Raw genomic sequence first — 22,472 nt, forward strand, 5'->3', positions numbered from 1 at the left:
ACACAAGCAATCAGCCCATGCTGTTCTGAGGAGCTGCAGGCCAGCTGGGAAACTGAGGCACAGAGGAAGAGGTTTGAGTAGCCTAAGGTCTTGGAGAGCATCTCCACACTGCAGGCTCCTGGGGAGCAAGTTAATGCCAAGCAGATCCCAGCCAGGAAATTAAGGCGCTTTTTTTCAGGTGATTTTATGCTGCAGACTTTTTGGAGACACACGTCTCATGTCAGACTGGTGATGAGCACAGAGGAGAAGGTGGCTGCACGCTGCTGTGCAATAGGTTAGCAAAACACATGGAAATTCAACTCGTTTTGTCTTCAGGTTACTCTAGTGTGTAGCTCTGGGGTTAACATCAGGCATCTAGGAGAGCTTGCTAACTGTGGGTAAACAGAGAGCACAGAGACACTGAGTGGACAGAAGAAATGGAGAAGGTGCTGGGTAAGGACTTCTCTGTACTTCTTCCCTTGATGTAGATGGAGTAGTCCAGGTTGATGCAACTGGCTCAAAACCGCTGACTGTTGGAGGAAAGGACTTTCTTGTTTCAGAAGCTATTATTTGTTTTGTATGATTAGCTTGGAGTGACAGTCCTCAGTCTGGGAGTGCAGCAGATTTACTGAGTCAGTAGAAATCTCCTGAAATGACTTTTGTCCTAAGTGGCATTTACCAACCTCATGCTCTCAGTGCCCTCAGTACACTCACAGCTGCACACGGATGATCACTGATGGGGGACATCCACCAGGCACAGCCATTTCCCTGTCACAGGAACCCATATCTGATACACCCCAAGGTGCAAAGAGACATTTGCAGTAGGAGAACAGATTCCTGGTTGGATCTCAGCTTGTCCTTGGGGAAGATGATGTTCATTAATGTGTTGAAGAAGCAGTCTCAACTCCATCTTGTACACACATGAGCTTCTGAGAAGACAAAAGGACCCAGGAGACACAAGCCAACATGAGCGTGACTTAATGGGTGGACACTGGGGTGTCATTGAGTTCTGGCCTGCTACACATCACTTAGATATTTGCAGAGTGTACAAAGCACGGGAAGCAGAGGAAGAAACAGGTTCCTGCTGTTTTCTTTGGAAATCAATGTCCCTGGTGCCTTCTATTTCCCCACTGCAAGGCAGCACCAGATGCACCACATCCATTTTTGTCACTTTGTCACCCCCCCCTCACAGAAATGCTCTACCAGACTCACTCTAATGATGCCACCTCTCTGTAGAAGGGGTAGGCCAGTCTCCATCTTTCAGAAGACCAGGCCTCTCAGCTGCAATTAGGCTGAGACAACTCCAGCAATGGCCCCTGACACAATAACAAAGATTTACAAACCATAAGGTTAGCAAAGTGTGTTCACTGCTGATGCATCTCTGCTAAACACACTGAATAAAGATCCTTTACCTTGGCCGGTGATTATGAACCAAGTTGAGTTTCCTTCCTCTTCCCCATCAGGTCAAAAGCATTTCCAGAACTGCAATGGAGTTATTTCTGTCATGGCCTATAAACTTTCTGTGTCCAGGTCAAACCATTGACCAGGGGTGGTTTGCAGGGTCCGTGTATCATACTGTCACAGACTGTTTAAAACATTGCCTTGATGTTGCCTCGTCTCCAAGGAGCTGGCTGTGGGAGCTGTATTTATAGCAGGACATTCCTTCACTAAGCCCTGGCAGAAGATGTTGCTTCCTCAGTCTGGTGACGAGCCTGTTGGGTTTCATCTGTCCTAATAAACTGAAACACGTCAGAACACAAGCACAGCCACCAGATCTCAGTGGTTCAGTTATCATCACAATCTTTGGCACATTTTTAGCCCACAGCAGCTAGAACCAACCCAAACAATTTCTAGGCTTGGCTCTGGTGTTAGCACGGTCCAAGGACGATTCCCAACAAGCAATCTGGATTGGGCCACCCTGTTTTGGAGGCTGAGACAGAACAATGACATGGATATAGCAGTCAACAGAATTAGGGTTTGCTTGGTTACCGATCTCTAGGTGCCAGGTTCAAAAGCTGCCCCAGACCTGTGCTGGGGAAAAGAGATGCTCATGGATATGTTCTAGAAGTGGAGAGCAGAACTCCTAGGGCTTTTCTTTCCAGTGCTGGTGTGCTCCCCTATTTTTCACAGTGTTTTAGTCCTACCTACAAGGTTATAACATCCTTTCAGCTTGTGCTAGGCAGATATAAATTCTTCTCAATGGCCCTGGTTCTAATCTGAATTTAAAAAGAATGCCAGGGTAAAGATGTTGTAACAAATATAAAATGTACAGTTAAAATGTAAGTATATTGTGTGCATTTGCCATGTTGTTTCGTGCAAACTATCCCTACCCAGAACACAGAAAAGAGTGGGGAAAGATTTTATTCTAAATCTAGCCATATGTTGTTTTCCTTAGCAAAGGGTTTTTTTCCCCATTATTTCAATCCATTATAGTAGTATGATAAGGTGTGTTTTCTCTTCTAAAGTTTCCTAGTTGTAGAATTCAAATATCATTAGGTCTGAAAAATCTCAGTATAGGAGGTTCATTCTGATCTTTGCACAGTATAAATTGGGAGTGACTCAGTTGGAGTCTGTGAAGATATTCAACATACTCAAGAATCTGCGCAAATAATTGGCCGCTAAAAGTTGTGTCTAAAGTGTCCTTCACAAAGAACCAGCTGTTGAATGTGCAATATGATTTTCCCTCCAAAAGTAACTCCACTTGGATTTTGCTATCCTATTTTTCCCAGTTAAAGTAACCACAAGCTTGGGCTTTTTTTCTCCTGTTACTCTGGGTAAGACTATTTTAAGCAGTAGAGGGAAAAGACCTAGATGTCAGCAATGAACAACCACACAACACTGCACATCTAACCAAGAGCAGCACAGTCATACTTGGGTGTCTTTAGACTCTAAAGATCTGTGGCAGATCCATGCTAAAGGTGGTTCTTATTTCTCCATATTTACTATAAAGGTAGCATAGGTTGACTTTGTTCCCATCTCAGGTGCCTGGTAAGATTTGGATGCCTCTAGGCCATGGTGATGGCCATGCAGATAAAAGGCTCAGGCTAATCTGACTTCTGAACAGAGGTCAGAAGCAAGTGAGCACAAGAAGAACCAGAAAGTTCACCAAGAAAAAGCAATGGAAGTCTATAGGGATGATTTGTACCCTTCTCTGCTGGCTGTGTTCCTTTCGGGTTGAACCAGGTTTCTGTCATAGACTCTACTGCCTTGTAACGTTGACTACAAAGAGGGATTTTGCTCTGCATGCATAGATTTAAATACTGTCCTTGCTGGGGGTGTTGTTGGGACATCCTGGTGGAGCATTTAAAGTCAAATCTCTTGGGGTCTCTCAAGGAGCTTCAAATCCTCTTGTCTGTGGCCATTCACTTATGGGGATTCGGATGGGTTCGTTTTCAGTGTGATTCTGAGATGGCAAGTTAAAGACATTCGGATTAACAGGAATTTAACTGAAGTCTTCATTACAGTGATGACTGTGCAGAGGGTACCTCGCTCTGAATAGACTGGCAATTCATACAGCCTTTGTCAAAAATAGACACTTATAAGAGTTCTCATGCTCTATTTCCAAACAACCCAAACTGTGCCCAGGAAATCCTGGCCGCTGCTCTCCCAGAACATTCCCACTGCAGATTATTTTTTTCCCAGGTGATTGGTACCTGGACAGATTTAGTCCAGGCTCAGATCAGACCGTCTCTTACTCCTGTGGCATTAGAAGACAGAGATGCACAACATTGTTAGTGATGAGCATCTCTATGAATATCAGTGCAGCCCTGTCCACATGAGATTCAGTGTGCCCTTTGGAGGATGCACTGGGGAAGGATGCACCAGGAGACGGTGGGAAGATCCTGGAGAGATATTGGCACTTTTGTAAGATAGCCTGAGTCCTCACTGCAGGGCGTGTGGGTTACCAGGCTACACAACCCACAGTTTCACACAGAATCCCAGAATGTCAGGAATTGGAAGGGCCCTGGAAAGCTCATCCCGTGCAATCCCCCCATGGAGCAGGAACACCCAGATGAGGTTACACAGGAAGGTGTCCAGGCGGGTTGGAATGTCTGCACAGAAGGAGACTCCACAACCTCCCTGGGCAGCCTGGGCCAGGCTCTGCCACCCTCACTGAGAAGAAGTTTCTTCTCGTATTTAAGTGGAACCTCTTGTGTTCCAGTTTGTACCCATTGCCCCTTGTCCTATCGTTGGTTGTCACCGAGAAGAGCCTGGCTCTATCCTCCTGACACTCAACCTTTATATATCTGTAAACATTAATGAGGTCCCCCCTCAGTCTCCTCTTGTCCAGCTCCAGAGCCCCAGCTCCCTCAGCCTTTCCTCCCACGGGAGATGCTCCACTCCCTTCAGCATCTTGGTGGCTGCGCTGGACTCTCTCCAGCAGTTCCCTGTCCTGCTGGAACTGAGGGGCCACAACTGGACACAAGATTCCAGGTGTGGTCTCCCCAGGGCAGAGCAGAGGGGCAGGAGAACCTCTCTGACCTACTGACCACCCCCTTCTAATCCACCCCAGGTACCATTGGCCTTCCTGGCCACAAGGGCCCAGTGCTGGCTCATGGTCACCCTGCTGTCCCCAGGACCCCCAGGTCCCTTTCCCCTACGCTGCTCTCTAATAGGTCATTCCCCAACTTATACTGGAACCTGGGATTTTTTTTTAAATGATAACAGCAGCTGTTTTAGTTGAAAACACCACCACATGTAGCCCCACACCAGCATCAAGGACACCATCAGCAAGATGAATGAGATTTCTGGTTTACTGGCCAAAAATCACAAAGAACATAGACACCTCCCAAATAGCATCCACTGAAGTGGAACTGTTTGCTTTTGTCCAGAGGGAGACGGTGAATTCCTTTCTTTATATTTTCTTGATGTTATAGGGGAAGTTTCAAAATGGAGGAGTGATTTCAAAATAAACAGCTCCATGTCATAAATAATGTCATAATAATGCCACATCAAAAGGGGCTACAAAAGCAAGATTAGTCTTGCATGTGGCTCTTCTCTTCTCTTCTCTTCTCTTCTCTTCTCTTCTCTTCTCTTCTCTTCTCTTCTCTTCTCTTCTCTTCTCTTCTCTTCTCTTCTCTTCTCTTCTCTTCTCTTCTCTTCTCCTCTTCTCTTCTCTTCTCTTCTTCTCTTCTTTCTCTTCTCTCTCTTCTCTTCCTCTCTTCTCTTCTCTTCTCTTCTCTTCTCTTCTCTTCTCTTCTCTTCTCTTCTCTTCTCTTCTCTTCTCTTCTCTTCTCTTCTCTTCTCTTCTCTTCTCTTCTCTTCTTCTCTTCTCTTTCTCCTCTCCTCTCCTCTCCTCTCCTCTCCTCTCCTCTCCTCTCCTCTCCTCTCCTCTCCTCTCCTCTCCTCTCCCTTCTCTTCTTCTCTTAGCTTCTTTAGGACTGAAACTATTCAGCAAACTCATTCCAGATTCCCAAGTGGTCTTAGACACCTGTCATGCATTGCTCCCCCTGAAAAGTATGATTTCGGAAGTTAATTTCCTTTAACTCCACCATTAGACTCCCATCAGGGACTCTGGGGACCTCAGAAGCACCTCTGTACTCTACTCGTAGCTGGAGTGACCAGGGATGAAAAAAACAAAGAAGGCTTTTCTCCATAAGGCAGGGTTTGCCCATCTAGCTATTGCAATGGAGTCACGCTGGCATTTTCCCAAGACATAGCTTGGAGAGCATAGCTGAGACCAGAGTCCTGGAAGGATTAACCTATACTGAAAAAATAAAATTTTGCTGGCATAATTCTGTCTATGAATCTGTATTACACCTTACGTAAGCCTTAGAGACCATGCCTGGGCTTACCAGAGCTGTTTGGACTAATTTACTCTTCCAAAAAGCCCAGCCTGGAAAATCTGGTAATATGAGACGCTCCATCTCCAGGAGTTGAACCACAGGTCTTCTCCATTATTTTTGAAGCGACAAAGGGGATTACGTGACTATGTTTGTGATAGGCAGAGGACTGTGCACAGGTTATGCCTATACCTGTAATGCAAATGGTGCCGGAGCCCAAGCACTGGCACTCAAGTGGTTCTGTTAACATGGAACCTGTTGCAGTTTTGGCCAGGTAGAACCTTCCCAAAGCCTTCCCAGGCATAGAAAAAGGACTTCACATAGGCCAGGGACTATTCCCAAAGGTAAATTGGATACAACTACTCTGTTTTAGAGTCAGGGAAAGTTTAATATTATGAACACGGTAGATTACGCCAGCCAGGCTCAGGGTCAATGAACAGTCCTGGCTCTGTTTCTAGTTTTCTAGTTTAGATGTCACCACAGTGACTCAGGTTCTCTCAAGGCCTGGACTCCCATGTGCCCTTCTCCTCTCTGGTTTTGTTTGGGATTTTGGGGGTTTGGTTTGGTTTGGGTTTTTCGTATGAGCCGTTATCTGGTGTAAGCCACTATACAAGATCAAAGATCCCGATTAGCTAAGTGAGATGAGGTTTGTTTGAAGACCTGTGCATATATACTAGGACTGAGATTTCAGCTGAGTGCTGCCAGAAATGTTTCAGCTATGGAACAGATGTCAGCAGCTTTTTTGCTTACATAAATAGGCAAAACCTGAGGTACCTGTGGTCAGCATCCTAGGAAAGGGACAAGTCCAATTTCCAATTATAGAAGGCAAATAGTGGACTTACATGCCTATGAGGACTGAGTATGTACGGCCTGTTGAGATCAGCTTTCTTTCCATTGATATAGAAAGGGCTTTTCTTCTTTTCATCTTTCTGCTATCACTGTCTTGAGGATGATGATAAGTCTGCCTGGGTGTTCATGGAAATGCAACTTGACTAAGTCCTCTGACTGGTCACAGCACTCTTCTTTCACCAGGAGGGTGTTGGGGGGTTGTTTTGCCTGCTTGGCCTTCAGTGGTATCAAGTCATAGCATCGTCTAACTCGAGTTTGCCCATGCTATGTTTGGTCTGGCTACTCTGCTTATCTTAGCCAGGAACAAGTTTCCCCAGGCCTCCTTTCTGTTCTCCTCACCTTGCTGGGACTTAGGGATCTCCTGTGAGCTCTTGTGGGGATTAAGTGGATGCCAGACCACTGTTATGTGGGGTAGTTTTCATCTACTCACTTCTACTTGTTTTCTCATCTCCGTGTGATCATCCGCACTCCAGGTGGAGTCAATGAAGAGATGGAGAGGTGTTTCCAGAGGGCAACTCATGTCTCAGACAGCTCTCCTTGCGCAGGATAAACACTGAGGCACGTGATGGAAGGAAGATCTTCATTAAGAGTGTTATAAAATATGGGGAAGTCTTGCCAGTCCTTATGTAGTGGGTGATAGCCAACATTTTCAACAGGAGATTTGACACTTGACTGAGGGTATTCAAGGACAATCGAAAACAAGAGGGCAGATTATCCCATTTCTGCTTGGCCTGGGGTGCTTGTGCCTCCCGGAGAAGGATCAGTCGCTGGCTTGCATCCAGGAGAAGATACAAGACCGAACAGCCTCGGGGCCTGAGCCAGTTTGGCAGCTCCCAGGTTCACAGAGGAGATGAATAGGAGGAGACATGACAGAAGCAGCCGAGATAATGAGAGCACGGATCAGACGAATGTGGCCGGTCACCTCTTCTAGCAGCAGAGAAAAAGGGGCATTTGGGAGAACTGAAAGGCAGCAGGATGAAAGGGCAGAAAAACCAAGTCCTTTTGAAACACGACTCGTAGTGCACCTGTGGACCTTGGTTCCTCAAGGCAGTGCTAAGGCTGGAGGCAAACTAAAAAGAGATCCAATGTTTCTGGGGTCAGTGAGGGCATCTTAATTGAGCCAAAAGAAAAGGTTTTAGGAAGCATTCACATTTCAGGACATGAGCCATCCTTTAACTAGCAAGGGGTGGGAGAGAAAGCTGTTCTGAAGTTGCATTGCTATGGATTTCCACACTTTCACAATAAAAGTTTTGGGAACATGGATGTTCCTCCAGTCTAATGTGGAAGAGCCCTCTTTGTGCTAGCTTGAACATGGACTACGCCATATAGAAACTGTGTCGTGTCAAGAAGTCCCAGTGGGATTCAGTGGTAGAAGACCTTCTTCTCATTCTCCAGACCTATGTGGAGATCGGTCCCTGATCTGAGTTACTTATCTTTGCTTCCTGCTTTTCCCAGACTGTCACCAGCAGATTTCTATTTCTTATGGACTTGCGATGCTGTGTCCTGTGGGCATCAGGTCCTGGGGAGAACAGGGCTGTCATGCTCCTTGGAGGAAGGTCTCAGAAGATCTCCTAGTGAGGATGCCGAGGATTTGAAACTCACCCTTTTCCTAACGCTACCAAAAGCATTTTTCATGAGAAAAGAATGAAGGAGAGGACACGGTGTAATGCCTCTTCAGTGTCAGGCTCTGTTTTTTCATCCCTGGTCACTCCAGCTCTGAGTAGAGTACAGAGGTGTTTCATAGATGTGAAGAGGACATTCCTGGGTCAGGCTTACAAGTGATGTTCACCAGAGGTAGAATAGTGCTCATCCTAGAAAAGAAAAGGCTGAGAGGGGATCTCATCAATGTTTATAAATATCTCAAGGCTGGGTGTCAAGAGGATGGACCAGACTCTGTTTAATGATGCCCAGTGTCAGGGTGAGGGTCAACGGGCACAGACTGAAACACAGGAGGCTCCATCTGAACATGAGCAGAAACTTGTTTGCTGGGAGGTGCCAGAGCCTGGCCCAGGCTGCCCAGAGCGGGTGTGGAGTCTCCTGCTCTGAGACATTCAAACCCGCCTGGACCCACCTGTGTGATCTGCTCTGGTGACCCTGCGTGAGCAGCTGGGTTGGACTGGGGGATCTACAGAGGTCCCTTCAACCCCAACCAGCCTGGGATTCTCTGTGATATAATGGACTGGTGGCACACTGGAGAAACTGGTTAAGGAACTGTCCTGAAATCCTATGAGGAAAATGAATGGTGAAATGGTCTGCGCAGCCCTTTATTATTTATACGCTGGTAATGATCCATATTTTCCCATGTTCAAAGTGAGGAACAAAGAGGAAAAATGAAGGAAAGAAGACAAAAGTCATGGCCTCATCTGAAAGGAAAAAATTAAAAAAAGAGCTCAAGCATCAAACCCCAGCAGGAACAAATAAAAATCAGACCTGGGGTCTGATTCTGATCCCTTTTACTCTGGTACAAATAAAAAGACAGCTTAAAAAGAAAGGAGGAGCAATATTCAGGCAATGTTGGTACAAAAGCACAATCTGGCTCGCTCTCTTTTGTATATAAATGCATTTTCGCTCTGTGCGTATCAAAATGAAAACCTGTTCCTCAGTTCACAGTGAGCTCCAGGGAGGAATGTGCCACCCAGAAGGGGAAAATATCATAACAGGGTTCACAGCACAGAGGCCCGAGCAGCCAGGGGGTGGTGGGGAGGGACTGAGACGTGACACTTGGCATTAAGCGAGCGCTGCCTTCTCACTGGGGTTGATGGAGGGTTTCTTGTCTCACTGAATATTCTTTTGTCCAGCTCAACCAGGAGAAATGTTGGTACCTTCCCATTTTGTTTTAGTAGAGTCTTCAGGAGAATTAATGTCAAAAAGAAATAGAGCACCATTTTCAGCATCGTTTTCAGTTTTAAAGGGACAGGCACCACAGTAAATACTTGGGGAATATGCTACAGCGAGTGCATTCAAATTACTTCACAGCCGATAACCTGCAGCTGGTTTTGTGATGAAAAGTGTACATACCCCTAGTGAAAAACCTCTCTCCTCAGCTGAACAACACTGCAAGTAAGGGAAAAATGGATATATTGTTCATTTTAGATATTTGTGTGTGTGTGTGCTTGTGATTTGTCTACAGACTTTATTAGACTAGATGTAAAACCATGTGTAATTGCATAGCATGAATAGGCTGGATAGACTGGGATGGCTTTCCATCCGCTGTTTTTATTCCTGCACATATATGGGCTCTAAAAAGAGCTGCAGCAATTTAAAGGGAGTCATTGCTTTGATTCTTTCTTGTGGCTCTGGATTTTTCAAAGACTTTCATTGTATTTCTGTGGTGGCCTTTTCTTTTTCTGGGCCATCAGTAGAAACCAGAGGATGACAACTGAAACCGTCTGAAATTCAACCTGCCCCTGCGAGCTTCTGCAAGGCTCCAGGACCTTCCCTTGGACTCGGAATGGTTCATGTCCTCTCCTCTGGTATCAGATCGCTACCTGCGTTATACACTAGTCCACTCATGTTGTCATGATCACAAGCAATGGTTCTTCTTTTCCCCTTCTCAGAGACTCTATTCCTTGGTCCAACACTCTTCTCAGAAAGTTTAGCCTGTTATATAGCTACTTTATTTGCCACTGCTTTCTCGTTTCTCTTCACCATTCACTGCCCAGAGAAGTGGTGGATGAACCATCCCTGGAGACATCCCAGCCAGGCTGGACGGGGCTCTGAGCAACCTGAGCTGGTGAAGATGTCCCTGCTCATGGCAGGGGTGCCACTGGATGAGCTTTGATGGTCTCTTCTAACCCAAACTATACTGTGAATCTATGATTTTATGCTTTACTGTTGCTTTGTCTCCATGCCACATGTATTTATTATACCACTGCGGGCTGTTCATTAGATCCCTCTGAGAAGGGCAAAATTACCAAGGCAAGAAGTCGGCATCAAAGCAGTTCAAGATGATGGGTGAGTTCGTCTCCAGATTCAGACACCTAAACAACGGTGTCTTTGATGGATGTGTCTCCACACAATAGGGGTGTCCAAGCTCACTTTGTGTTCAGTGGAGACATTGGCAATGGAGTCACAGGGTCTAAACAACAATCTTCACACAGCTGTGGCTCTAGTAATTACAATGACTCAGGAGACAATTGGATTAACTCTTGCCAGGTGTCACTTGGGATGCCCTGAGTACCCTGCCTCACTCCAGCTCCCTGTTCAGAAATGTTCTTGTTTTCCGCGTGCAAGTTTGTCACATCTGCCAGCTCCACATGGAGGTCTGGAATATCCTAGAGCATCTCAAATGTTGCTGGATTCCCATCTGTGATGGTTGCACTATGCCTTAATTCTCCATTAAGTGATATCACTTGCCCATGGACACCCCAAGGTGAGTCTCTACAGTAGGAGCTGAATCCTGTCTGAAATGCAAGGTGCACTGTGATGTGAAAGAGATCTGTTCCCTGCTTTAGAATGGATTCTGTATGAGACCTTGGATAAATCCTTCAGATCTTAGCACTTCTTCTGTCAAACAGGGATGTTGTAAAGCTCTACTTTACCACGCTGCACGTAGGTTAGGAGATGTCTCATCATAAGGACTTCAGGGCATATTACTAAAGGCATCTGGGGGACGAATTCTTGTGATGTGTCATTCAAGACACATGGGCTTGACTCCTCAATGGTGGTGACTATGGCCTGTGAGTCACTCGTTGCTTCCTAGCAGGTGACAGGAGGAGTTCAAGGGCTGTTGTACAGCCCGGTGCAGAGAGTTAGGAGCCACTCTTGCCAGTCTGGCTTGTTATGGGCATGTGGGATACAGATCCCACAGATCCCATCACCTTCCTGCCCCATGGTAGCTGATGTCCTCCTGGTTTAAGGATGCCCACAGGAATGTGGCCATGCATGGAGGGTATTTTCCATTCCCAAGACTCAGCACAGAGTGGGAGGAGTGGGAGTGGGTTTTTTGAAGTGACTTCAGTTTTAAACCAGCCTTTGATAAACAAACCTTGGAAGGGAGTTGAAACCCACTCGTGCTTGATGAAGGTGCGTCAGTCACCATGTGAAAAAGTCAAAAATCAAAATTAAAAAAAAAATATTTGCCATGTGATATGACTTACCAGGACTTTTTTGTTCTAGTTATAATTGGAGAGATCTCTATAGTTGCTTAGAAATAAGACCTGGAGAAGTGAAAAAGAAAGGAGCAGTTTATCCCACAGTCTGTGAGAACATTGTATGAATATGTCACAGGCTAGAAGTAACAGGGAAAGTTGGGAATGAGAGACTCATGGTCAAGATGACAAAAGCCAAGCCATGCTTGTCATTTAAGTCTGTATAAAATACCCAGGGAATAATTTCTGTGGCAACACCGTAAGAAGTACTTGAGAGGTCTTCATATCGTTCCATGGCTCCTGTCGATGTCCACCTACTGATCGCACCCCTTGACACCCAGGCCCAGATCCCGCTCGTTACCAGAACGCCAACATTCGCATTCACCACAGTCATTAATTTTTAAACAACAGCAGGAATATGCCGAAATGTCTAGAGATACTTCATTCCCCGCCTCAGATCTCAGTGCAGATGAGGAGGCAACGAACTGTTTTGTAAGGGTAGGACTCATCTCACCTGACTGCTGGTGTTCCAAGTCCCCGCGCTCCTGTCGAGGGATGGAGTCAGACACTTTGGGAGCATGAGTCAACCTCCCCTTGTCCCACACATGGATCTTAGGACAGGGTGAATCACTTTCTGGGGGTGTCTGCCTCTCTCTGTTGACTCGAGGAGATGTTCAGATGACTATCAGCAGGCATGGTACCATGCACTGTGAGTGACTCAACGCACACACTATCAGCCAGCTCTGTCTAATTTACAGCAGAGATTGTGATTAGTGTAGGTTTCTGTACTGAAAACGTTACAGTGGGAAAAGCCTTTATGTGTATCCTGGGGTTTTGTTTCTGGTGTGTTTTATTCCTCTCTCTATTATAGAATAAATGAACCCAACAGAAACATTTTCAAGCCAGTGTGACACATCTGTCTCCTTGTGGGTTGGCGTGCTTAAGTTTCAGTATACAGGTACATCTAATGCCACAAAAGTTTCTAGGATAACAGCACTAAAATAAGACAATACATGAGTTTTTATTTTCTAAGCATGCAAAGTTTTTAAACTGAATAGCTAGAAAATACTTCAACAAGCAGCACGTATACAAATAGCATGGCTTACCTTAAGAATTGTGCGGCACTGCTCAGCTCTCAAAAACTGTCAATTATGTCTACCAAAAATGTAGGTTAAAGGTAAAACTCATTTGTATCTATTCAAGGCTTAGTCTATTCACTTTTGAAGTTTCCATCTGTTAGAGTCCCCAAGTTCTATACGCAAGTGCTTCTTATTGAGGACTTAGAACTCAGGGAAAATTGTGTTTTCTTAAAAAACATGGACTAAAGTTTCGCTGTGATAAGGACACTGATCTTACTGGTTTGTGGTTTGTTACTTTAAAAAATTCAGTTTGAAATACCAATGCACAGGAGAGCCCAAAGGCAAGGTATTCAGAGAGAGTCTTGAGAGCTGATGGAAAGGCATAGTTTTGGTGGACCTGCAGGCTGGGAGAATTTTGGCAAGGGGCAGAGATGGAGGTCTGTCATCCTTCCTGGCCACCTTCTCCATCAGTTGCCCTCCAGACACAGCTGGAAGGGGTAAATCTCATACATGGCACTGTTGGCTTGGCTCCTCAAAAAGAAGAAGATAAAGTCTGTAGTGTGTGGTCTGAAGAGCCGGTGGATCTTCCTTCCGTCCCCATGGGAGCCAGGTCCTTGTGGGCAGAGAGAAATGAAAATAAAGGAGAAGAAATTTGGGGGTTTCAGATATTTTAGCTTTTTAACCCTGAGCAGCTGCAGCAAGCAGTTATGTTACACATCAGAGATGGAGGGGCATTTGATATTGTTTGTTTTCCTTGAAACCATTCGGATTTTTCCTTTAGATTTGATAGGCGATGCTCCCAGTGAAATCTTCGGCAAAGGCCAAATCAAAGTTCAGCTACCAAATTACTGAGCTTCCTAGAAATGGATCTCAGTCCATTGTCTGTTCCCTGACCTGCAGAGCATTTGTCCAGTGAGCAGCAGTGGGAGCAAAGGAATGAGATGCCAGTGGCCTTTTCTTTTCCTAGGAATCTGTCAATTATTTTTTACTATTATGCTTTGCTCAATGAGTTGTTCAAATTTTTTGCCATAATGAACAGTATTATAAAGTTCCTGGAGTGTGATGGGGCACTGTTTTATCATCGGAGCAAATAAATAGTTTGAGTGTTGGTTGTGATGGGGAATAAGATCAGGCCCCTTGGGAATATCATGGGGTGCTTGCCCCATGCCAGGGCACAGGGGGATGAGTTGGGAACCAACCGTGACCCCAAGACAGGCAATGCCCCCACTAATGGGAGCAGCACCCAAGGGTCTGGGTGCACTGGGCAGAGCTGGTAAAGGCTCCCCGAGCTGTCCCAAACATGGGAAGGGGATGGACCAGATCCCAGGTCCCTCCAGTGGGTCCCATCAGGAGTAGAATGAGACGTGACTTCAACTTGGATCTGTGGTCCATGCAGGACACAAGGCTGGAGATCCCCCGCAGGTCTTCAGTCCATCGTGGAAACAGGGCAGGGGAGATGCTGGAGGGATCAGATTCTTTGTTTTGGGACCATTTGGAGAGTATTGATGAGCATTGATGTTCCCTATATTTGTGTATTCATCTGCATGGGACCACAGGGTGGCAAAAAAACAACCGTCTATTTTTCCCAAAGGCAAATGGGGATTCCCGATTAGGGCAGAATCAAGTGCAAGTCAATGTGAATGTTGCTTGTATTTTAGAATAAAAAAGATCCATGCAGTTACAAGGAATATAGATGTCCTGCTTTTGCGATGGTGCACTCCAAGGTAGACCCCTTGCTATGGAAAATAACCTTTGTACTTGGGCTGCAGCGTTTAGATGGAATCTGGATTTCAGATTCTCAAATGTGGATCTAATTGGGATGATGACAGAGGTTGTCCCCTGTAAGACAAGCAGAGCTGGGGTGGGGTGGCAGAGCCAACAGCTCACGAAGATAAAGCATCATGTGGTGTGTCAGAGAACTCCTGAATGCAGCATTGTTTCCAATTCCCACACTGATATTTCTGTATTTCTCTCCTCTAGACTGTAAGGACAACCTGACGTGAGTTGAACCCTTGGGCTACTGAGCCTGTCCCAGATGCAATAATTTAGTGAGCAGATGATGTTTTCAACCAAACCTCCTGTCTAACTCGGTGGATCTGTGTGTCTTCCGGCAGGTGTGTCCTCTGTGGCCTCCCTGATGTCCCTGGCTTGGGTGCTAGCCTCCTATCACAAGCTTCTTCGGGACTCTAGGGACGACAAGAAGAGTATGAGCTACAGAGGGGCCCTCATCCATGTCTTCTGGCGCCTCTTCACCATCTCATCCCGAGTTATTTCTTTTGCTCTCTTTGCTTCCATCTTCCAGCTCTACTTTGGGATCTTTGTAGTGGTCCATTGGTGTGCCATGGCTTTCTGGATCATCCATGGTGGGACAGATTTCTGCATGTCTAAGTGGGAGGAGATCCTCTTCAACATGGTGGTAGGGATTGTGTACATTTTCTGCTGGTTTAATGTCAAGGAAGGGCGGACTCGATACAGAATGTTTGCGTATTACACGGTAGTCTTGACGGAGAACGCTGCCTTGACGCTCCTTTGGTATTTTTACAGAGATCCTGAAACTACTGACTCATATGCCGTGCCAGCACTGTGTTGTGTCTTTCTTAGCTTTGCTGCTGGGATAGCTTTGATGCTGTTATATTATGGTGTGCTGCATCCCATGGGGCCAAGAGCTAAGATCTTAGTCAGCTCCTGTTGCGCCGAGCTGCTCTGGGGCATTCCTCTGCCCCCCGATGTTGAGCCCATGGCACCCCAAACCCCTGGGTACCGGGGGGCCCAGGCTACGCCCACCAGAGCGGTCACGGAGCAACAGGAGGAACTCACAGCTGACACTTGCTTGCCCGTTTTCCAGGTGAGAGCAATGGTACCATCTACTCCATCTGGGCGACCCTACCCCCCCGAGGGGCCTCTCATTAAGATTGACATCCCGAGAAAAAGATACCCTGCATGGGATGCTCATTTTGTAGACAGGAGGTTAAGAAGAACTATCAACATCCTCCAGTATGTCACCCCCACAGCTGTAGGTATTAGGTATAGAGATGGACCTCTCTTATATGAGTTGCTACAATATGAATCTTCACTTTAAAAGCTCCTTAAAGCAAAAGTAAAAGAGGGGACCTTATTTTTGTTTACGGTAAACACAGATCATGAAACAAACACAAACCTTCAGATAAGCTTTCTTTCTGGTTGCTGTATGTATAAAAAAAAGAAAAAAAAAAAGATATTCTCTATGTTTTGTAAGTAAAAACAAAAAGAAAAACTTTTCTTTTGTTTTTTACACACAAGAAAGAGTATTTCAACTTCCACACCTAGGATTCACAGGTGGAGAAGGAGGCATCTCCACATCAGTTTTATATCGTACACCAAGTGTAGAATATTATTTATGGGATTGGTGCTGATTGAAAAATAAAAAAACAAACAAACAAACCTACAACTGCCTTATGCCCTTAGGTGCTGAGTTTCATTAAGTACTGTCACCTTTCTCATGCAAAACTCTTTGATGATGATATGCCAGGAAAAAGATATAACAAAAACAACCAACCGAAATACAATCCTTGATGTTAAAAAAAAATAGAAAAAAGCAAAAAAAAAAAAGAAAAAAAATTAACAACAACAACAAAAAAGAGAGAAATGTATGAAAACAATTTTGTCGCTCGTATTGGATTGAGCAGAAAAAACCCAAATGTCTAAAGATACGAAAGCAAAGCCCCAATGGAGTTTGATTTTTCCAACAGCTGAAAGACAAAATCAGGTCTGTAACTCAATTTGGCAACGCGTTTATAACACCAGTTGGCCAAGCCTGTGAGCCGAGTCGTGTTGTAAAGGCGAGCCCACCATGTAACCGTTTTCCTCGTGTAAACCGGCCAAATCTGGTCGGTTTGCACCAGATTAATGTGGTATTACAGTATCTGATCTTGTTTCCGACCATTGCACATGCTAACGCGCCACTGACTTCAGTGGAGCAAATATCAACCGTCTGAGCCCAGAATAAGACCTGCCACCTTGATTTCTGGAAAATAAATGATGAAATTATATACCAAAAACATTATACTAAAGTACATTTATACATATCTAATAAATATTTCAGTAATAATAAAACTCAGCATAGTAGCAAAAAGCAAGTCAATTTAAAGGCACAATACTTGATCAGTGACTGGCAAAATAATTTGACCTACTGTATCATTTTAAGGCTGTGAAAGGCATACATGTATTATTTGTAATCTCGTGTAAGACCTGTCATGTCTCATTCAGTGCGAGCCTTAAAGTGATTGTAAAGCATCCTTCGTTCCATTTGGGGGTTTTGGGGTTTTGATTTTATTGTTTTGTTCTGTTTTGTTTTTAAGGAAAAACAAAACATGAAAAAGTCGGGATTTAAAACAAAAAAAAAAAAGATACAAAACAACAAAAAACAACAAACAACAACAAAACAACCAACAAACTTCTTCAAACGGTAATAACCTGTAAACTGACTCACGTCTCGAGATGATTTGGTGCTTTGTATTTTCGTTGATGTTGTTGTTGTGATTTAGCTGAGAATTCTTCAACTCGGTACATGTGGGGAACTGCTGATGAAACAAAAAAAAACACAAAACTGTCTCGTGTCACCCTCTGCTGTAAGTACATGGCAAGAAACAACACCAGAGGAAACTCAAGAGTGTAGCGAGAGCATCGTGGTTTAGCTTAGCCTTCTCACCGCAAGGAGATGCTGCCACCTCCCATGATGGCAAAGCCTAGACGGTCACCTGCCGAGGGTCGCGCGGTTGTCTTGACATTGCCGAATAACCCGCTCGGTTGTCTGAACATTCACATCTCTCGGGTTCTTGTTTCTGTGCTGGAATCGCTTGTTTCGAGTTCAATCACAGGTTTGCGTCTCTCCGCGACACTCTTTTCCGTTTCGAGAGTATTGCTCCTTTAAAGGAATATCCCCGTTTCAGGGCATCTTTTCAATCCCACCGTCCCTCTGCTTGGGAGGGAGAAAACAACAACAACAACAAAATGAGATATTTTTAAGTGAATGCTGTAGTATTTTCTCTGTGTAATTGCAATTTTTTATTCCAGAAATACTGTAACTGTCTAGGGTGCAAAACCCCCATGCTGATCTATTCCGAAGAGAAGATCAGCATGGGGGAGATATTTTTTAATTATTATTATTATTATTATGATTTTTTTTTATTTGATGAATTTTTTTTTATTATAGTATTTAAAGAAACTAGTACCAATTTTATATAACAGTTTAAAGAAGCTGAATGCTTTCTTCGCCTGAATATACCTGAAGAGAACCATTTTTGTCAATCAGTGATCCTTTGCAGTGTTCTGAGAAAACATTGGGGTTTCTTCTGTTGTTTCGCTTTTGTTTTGTAAAGAAAACTTTCAACTGGTGTCTGTCCCTTCCAAGGAGGGCAGGACCGATTCACGCCAAACTATAGACACACGGCAAAATTTATAAGAAGCCAAATTGTCGCTGGTACTGTAATTCCCAGTCAAACTCCATTTCAGGCAATTGTTTCTGGGCTCTGATTACAACCAACGTGATGGTCACATTTTCATGCAAAGGGAGGGATTTTGTCTTGTCATCTCCCGTCTAAACTCCCAGTCCCTTGTTTACTGTGCACATAAATACATATATATATATAAACACTTATATATATTTGTGAAAAGCCTTCATTTTCCTTCTCTACTGTCTGTCCCATAACCAGTCGTTTCTCAGATGTTCTACTAACATTTCACTCTATTTCTTCCCTAATCAGTATGTTGTCTCTGTAAAACGAGGTAATTTGTGAAGTGAACTTGCTGTCCTCAGCTGTTGAGTCATAAAAACACAGCAACAGACATACCTTTTTCCTCCCAGGACTTTCTTTTGACTTACCTGCACTACTAGTGCAGACTTACTCTGATCCAGGTCCCCGTGCCTCATGCCCCATGTAAAGACTCTCCTTGGTCCTTCTGTGAAGAGTTGTCCTCTACACATCTGCGTCTCATTGGCATAAGCATGAGAAAGGAATGGATGGCAAACAACCCCGCTGTTCCTCGGGGACCTTTCCTCCAGGAGAAAGCGTCCTCCTTTTCAAAAACACCGTGAGAAGGTCCACCCTCCATGAAGTTGTCAACCTTGAGGTCTGTTTTGGAGATGTGATGCCACCTCCCGGCTCCACTGAACAGTTGGACCCTGCCACTTCGTACCAGGACAGTGAAATGAGTCAACGAGCCGAGGTGGACCCATCAGGAGTTGAGGAAACCCTTCATCGTTGCCTCTTATGAGCATCTGCGGCCTGCCTTCCCTCAGGAACGGACCCTTGCTCCAGACCACCACACCAACAGCCGTCCTCTCCACCCCGTTATGGGAATGGAAGGGCAAAACACTCTAGAAGTGACCTTACCTCTCAATGCAGTGCTAACTTCTCACAACCAAACCAGCTTGACGAAGGGCTTGACACACTCCTGCTCCAAAGTCCTCCTTCTTCGTGGCTCGTGATATGAATAACCATGAAGGCAGGGACCTCAACCGAGTGTTAAAACTGTTTCATTACGCTTAGTTGCATAAACTTTCTGCCTCCGCTGTGTCTTTTCTTTGAATGACATCTACTGGCATCTTGATTTAGCAAAAGATTTCCAGTGAGAGCCTGTGTCAACCCTGAGGAACTATTTCTTTTCAAAGGACTTCATTAACAGCCTTAACGTAAAACATGTGCTCTACCACCACACCCAACAAGTTCATGGTGTGGTGGCCATTTCTTCTTGGGATTACCTGTGATCTTGTTGCCAAACAGCGCCTTTTGCCAAGCCAAAAGCTTGGGGAGCCAAATTACCCCAAGCTCTTTATTGGTACTAATCCTGATGCTGAGTCTAGTCTTCGCCTCCTGGGGTTCTTTGCCCGGGGTCCCTTTGATTTTTGGTGTGCACTTTGGCAGGACGGTCAGTGACCTGCTTTGGTTTCACTTGATTTTTAACTCCTCAGCTTCTCCCTGGTAGGTTAGTCGTACCATGTCCCACCTTCTTACCAGAAGATACTCCATGAGGGGTTTTTCACACTGTCATGGAGAAGGTTGAGTCCATATTTATTCACATCGCAAGTTCAGTGGGAAACTTCTCTGGCATGTTTGTGCTGCTGGATTCAACCTGGGATCATCTAAACCAGACAACTACACCATGCCAGAGCAAAGCCGGGGCACGAGGACTCCACCATCCCCCCTGATATATTGTTCAGACCTTCCATGTCGTGGTTTTGACGCACTCCAATGAGTCCTGTGCTCAGACATGGCTTGTGCGGTGTTGACGCTGGCCAGAGACCATCCCCAGTCATCATTTTGGATGCAGTCACTCTGTATTGGGGGTGAAAGTGTCTAGTAGTGGCCAGCACTTGTCAGTTGGCTTAGTGGCCAGAATGGATCCTGGCAGTGCTTAATTTACTAATAAAGATGTACCTATACGCCACAGACCAAGATTCAGCACTTCAGCTCTGCTCTGGCATTTTTCTATTTTCAGTGTGATTCAATGGACAAGGTATTTTTTCAGTTCACTTTGTTCTTTTTATTTTTGCTGAGGTTATTTTGCAAACAGCGTCATTTTTATCGTGCTGATGTCAACCCATCCGTCCGTCCTTCTACCCATGTCAGATGGCCGGGGTGCTTTGCACGATACTGTTATACATCTGTAGGCTGCTAATTCGGAGACAGGAATGATTCAGACCAGACCAAATCAACAATGGAAATAGGGAAATTACAAGGTCCTGCCCATGCCCTTGTCATGCTTGGCCACCCACACAAGGCACATCCAACCTGAACTGCAGAGTGGAGCCAGTGCTGTATAGTTAGCAGTGGAAAGTGCAAGCAAGCCACCGATTTCAAGTGTTAATATATATATTTTCAGCGTTTCGGATTGGAGCTAATTGTCTGCTTCATTCTGTCCTTCTCCACACCTGCCAAAAGTCAGTAGTCATTTGCATGTATTTTTATTTAAAGCTGACGAGATGAAACAGGGCAAAATTAATTCCAAGCTTTAGCCAGCGGGCTGCTAAAACCTGGCCGGTGCTGTTCACAAGGGGAGCATTGCTATTGACTTTCAGAAAATAATAATCCCGTGGTCATCCCGTGCTCTCTAAGTGTATTTTTGTGCACACAAGGTTCACTTCACAACTTATCCCTACTCCTCATCCCTCCACACAAGTGCATGGCGCACCTTGTCACCCCCATACCTGCAGCATGACTAAACCTCCCGAAGAAAATGTGGTCTGAGATGTGTCCAGCACGATTTCATTGAAGCTCAGAGGTGCTTTGAAAAGGAAAACTTAACTACTGTGCATTTGCAAAACCTTTTAGTGCCTGTTTTCTGGGCAGCTTGGGCAAGAGACAATTTGGAAGCTGCCGGGGTCAGCGGAAAATTGTGGAGACAGGTTTTTCTGTGATTTTTTTCCTTTCACTGGGTTTGCTTTTCTCTGGATTCTGTTCAGATCGAATGTGGTCATGCAAAAATCAGAATACAAAAACCCAAATAACCACAATAAAATAAGGTCTACGCCAATCCCGCTCGAAGCTGAAGTAGTTGATGTTAGATGGTAGGATGATGTGAACTCGGTTGTGTACCCTTTGCTCGCTGAAGCTTGCATGTTGTTATTTTGGCAGTTGTCTAAAGCCCCGGGGCTTTGGGGATGGTAGTTTCCCAGGGTTATGATTGCTGGTTTTATTTTTCCTTGGAGCTCAGGTGTATTCTGGTGCAGAGAATCTCAGCCTGGTTTGAACGAGAATATTTGAGGCTATCCCAAATAGACGTGGGCAAACCTTTCACTGTGTGCAGAATGCATTTCCAGACCTTTGGGTACTGCTAGAGATTGTTGCAATCCACTTATTTCTCCATGAGCACGTTCGGAATCGCTTCATCGTTCTGTTGTGTCTGGACTTGGGAATAGTGATGTGGTGGCTCTTTGCTGTTGAGGCGCGATGTGAAGCAAGGTAGGAGCTTTCCTGCTGTGTTAGATATTGCCTGTGTTCAACCCTTATTCCTTACTTGAAGCTCAGACAGTGGGATAATGAGAAAAACGAGAAAATGAGATGACAGATAGCTGCATATGTTCCATTGGCTCTTCGCTGATAAGGAGGGAGGCAGTTGGTGACAATTAAAATAAATCTGCGTAAACCATCTGGATCTTAATGTGTATTCAGATGTACACACAACCCAATTGGAAAGTGATGTTGTTGATAAAATTATGTGGACTATCGTTTCCTGTTGTGTATTAAAAATCTAAACACCAAAAAAAAAACCCAAACCAAACAACAAACCAAACCAGAACAGAGTGTTTCAAACAGACAAGAATTATTTGAGAGCATAAACTTCACTTATCACCCCTCCCTTTGGGACACATGCAGCAAGGCAACTGTTTGAAAATCAGGCACTTTGTAATGCGCGGAGTTATTGGGATTTGTGCAACACCGTGTTTGTCAGATGGTCATTTACAGCGAGCGTAGAAAGTCACCACGGTCTAAAACTCATTGCAGATCTCTGGGTGACAGTACTCCTGGGTTTCGACCCCAGCTCTGCCACGAAGTTGCCGTGTAACCTTGGGCAAGTGATTTAACCTTTCTGTGCCTACAGTTTACCCATCTGTACATGGGTATAATAATATTTACCTACCTCACAGGGGTGTTGTGAGGCTTAAGTAAAATGCGTGTGAGAGGTGCTGGAAGTGCGCCGTAAAAATGACGTTC

The 22,472-nt window shown here is 44.9% G+C and overlaps 1 protein-coding gene across 1 annotated transcript in view; it reads left to right on the forward strand.

The window, feature by feature from the left end:
* XKR6 (XK related 6) overlaps nt 1-18,185 on the forward strand; it is a gene marked incomplete at its 5' end in the record, with an annotated part of 208,174 nt that extends 189,989 nt beyond the window's left edge. Inside the window, one exon of the mRNA XM_082049866.1 lies at nt 14,895-18,185. Coding sequence (XP_081905992.1) covers nt 14,895-15,859 — 965 coding nt within the window. The 3' untranslated portion in view covers nt 15,860-18,185. The remainder of the gene's footprint in view (nt 1-14,894) is intronic.
* Nucleotides 18,186-22,472: the final 4,287 nt, after the last annotated feature.

Source organism: Streptopelia decaocto (genome assembly GCF_964273445.1).
Source record: "Streptopelia decaocto genome assembly, chromosome: 3".
Classification (NCBI taxonomy): Eukaryota; Metazoa; Chordata; class Aves; order Columbiformes; family Columbidae; genus Streptopelia; species Streptopelia decaocto.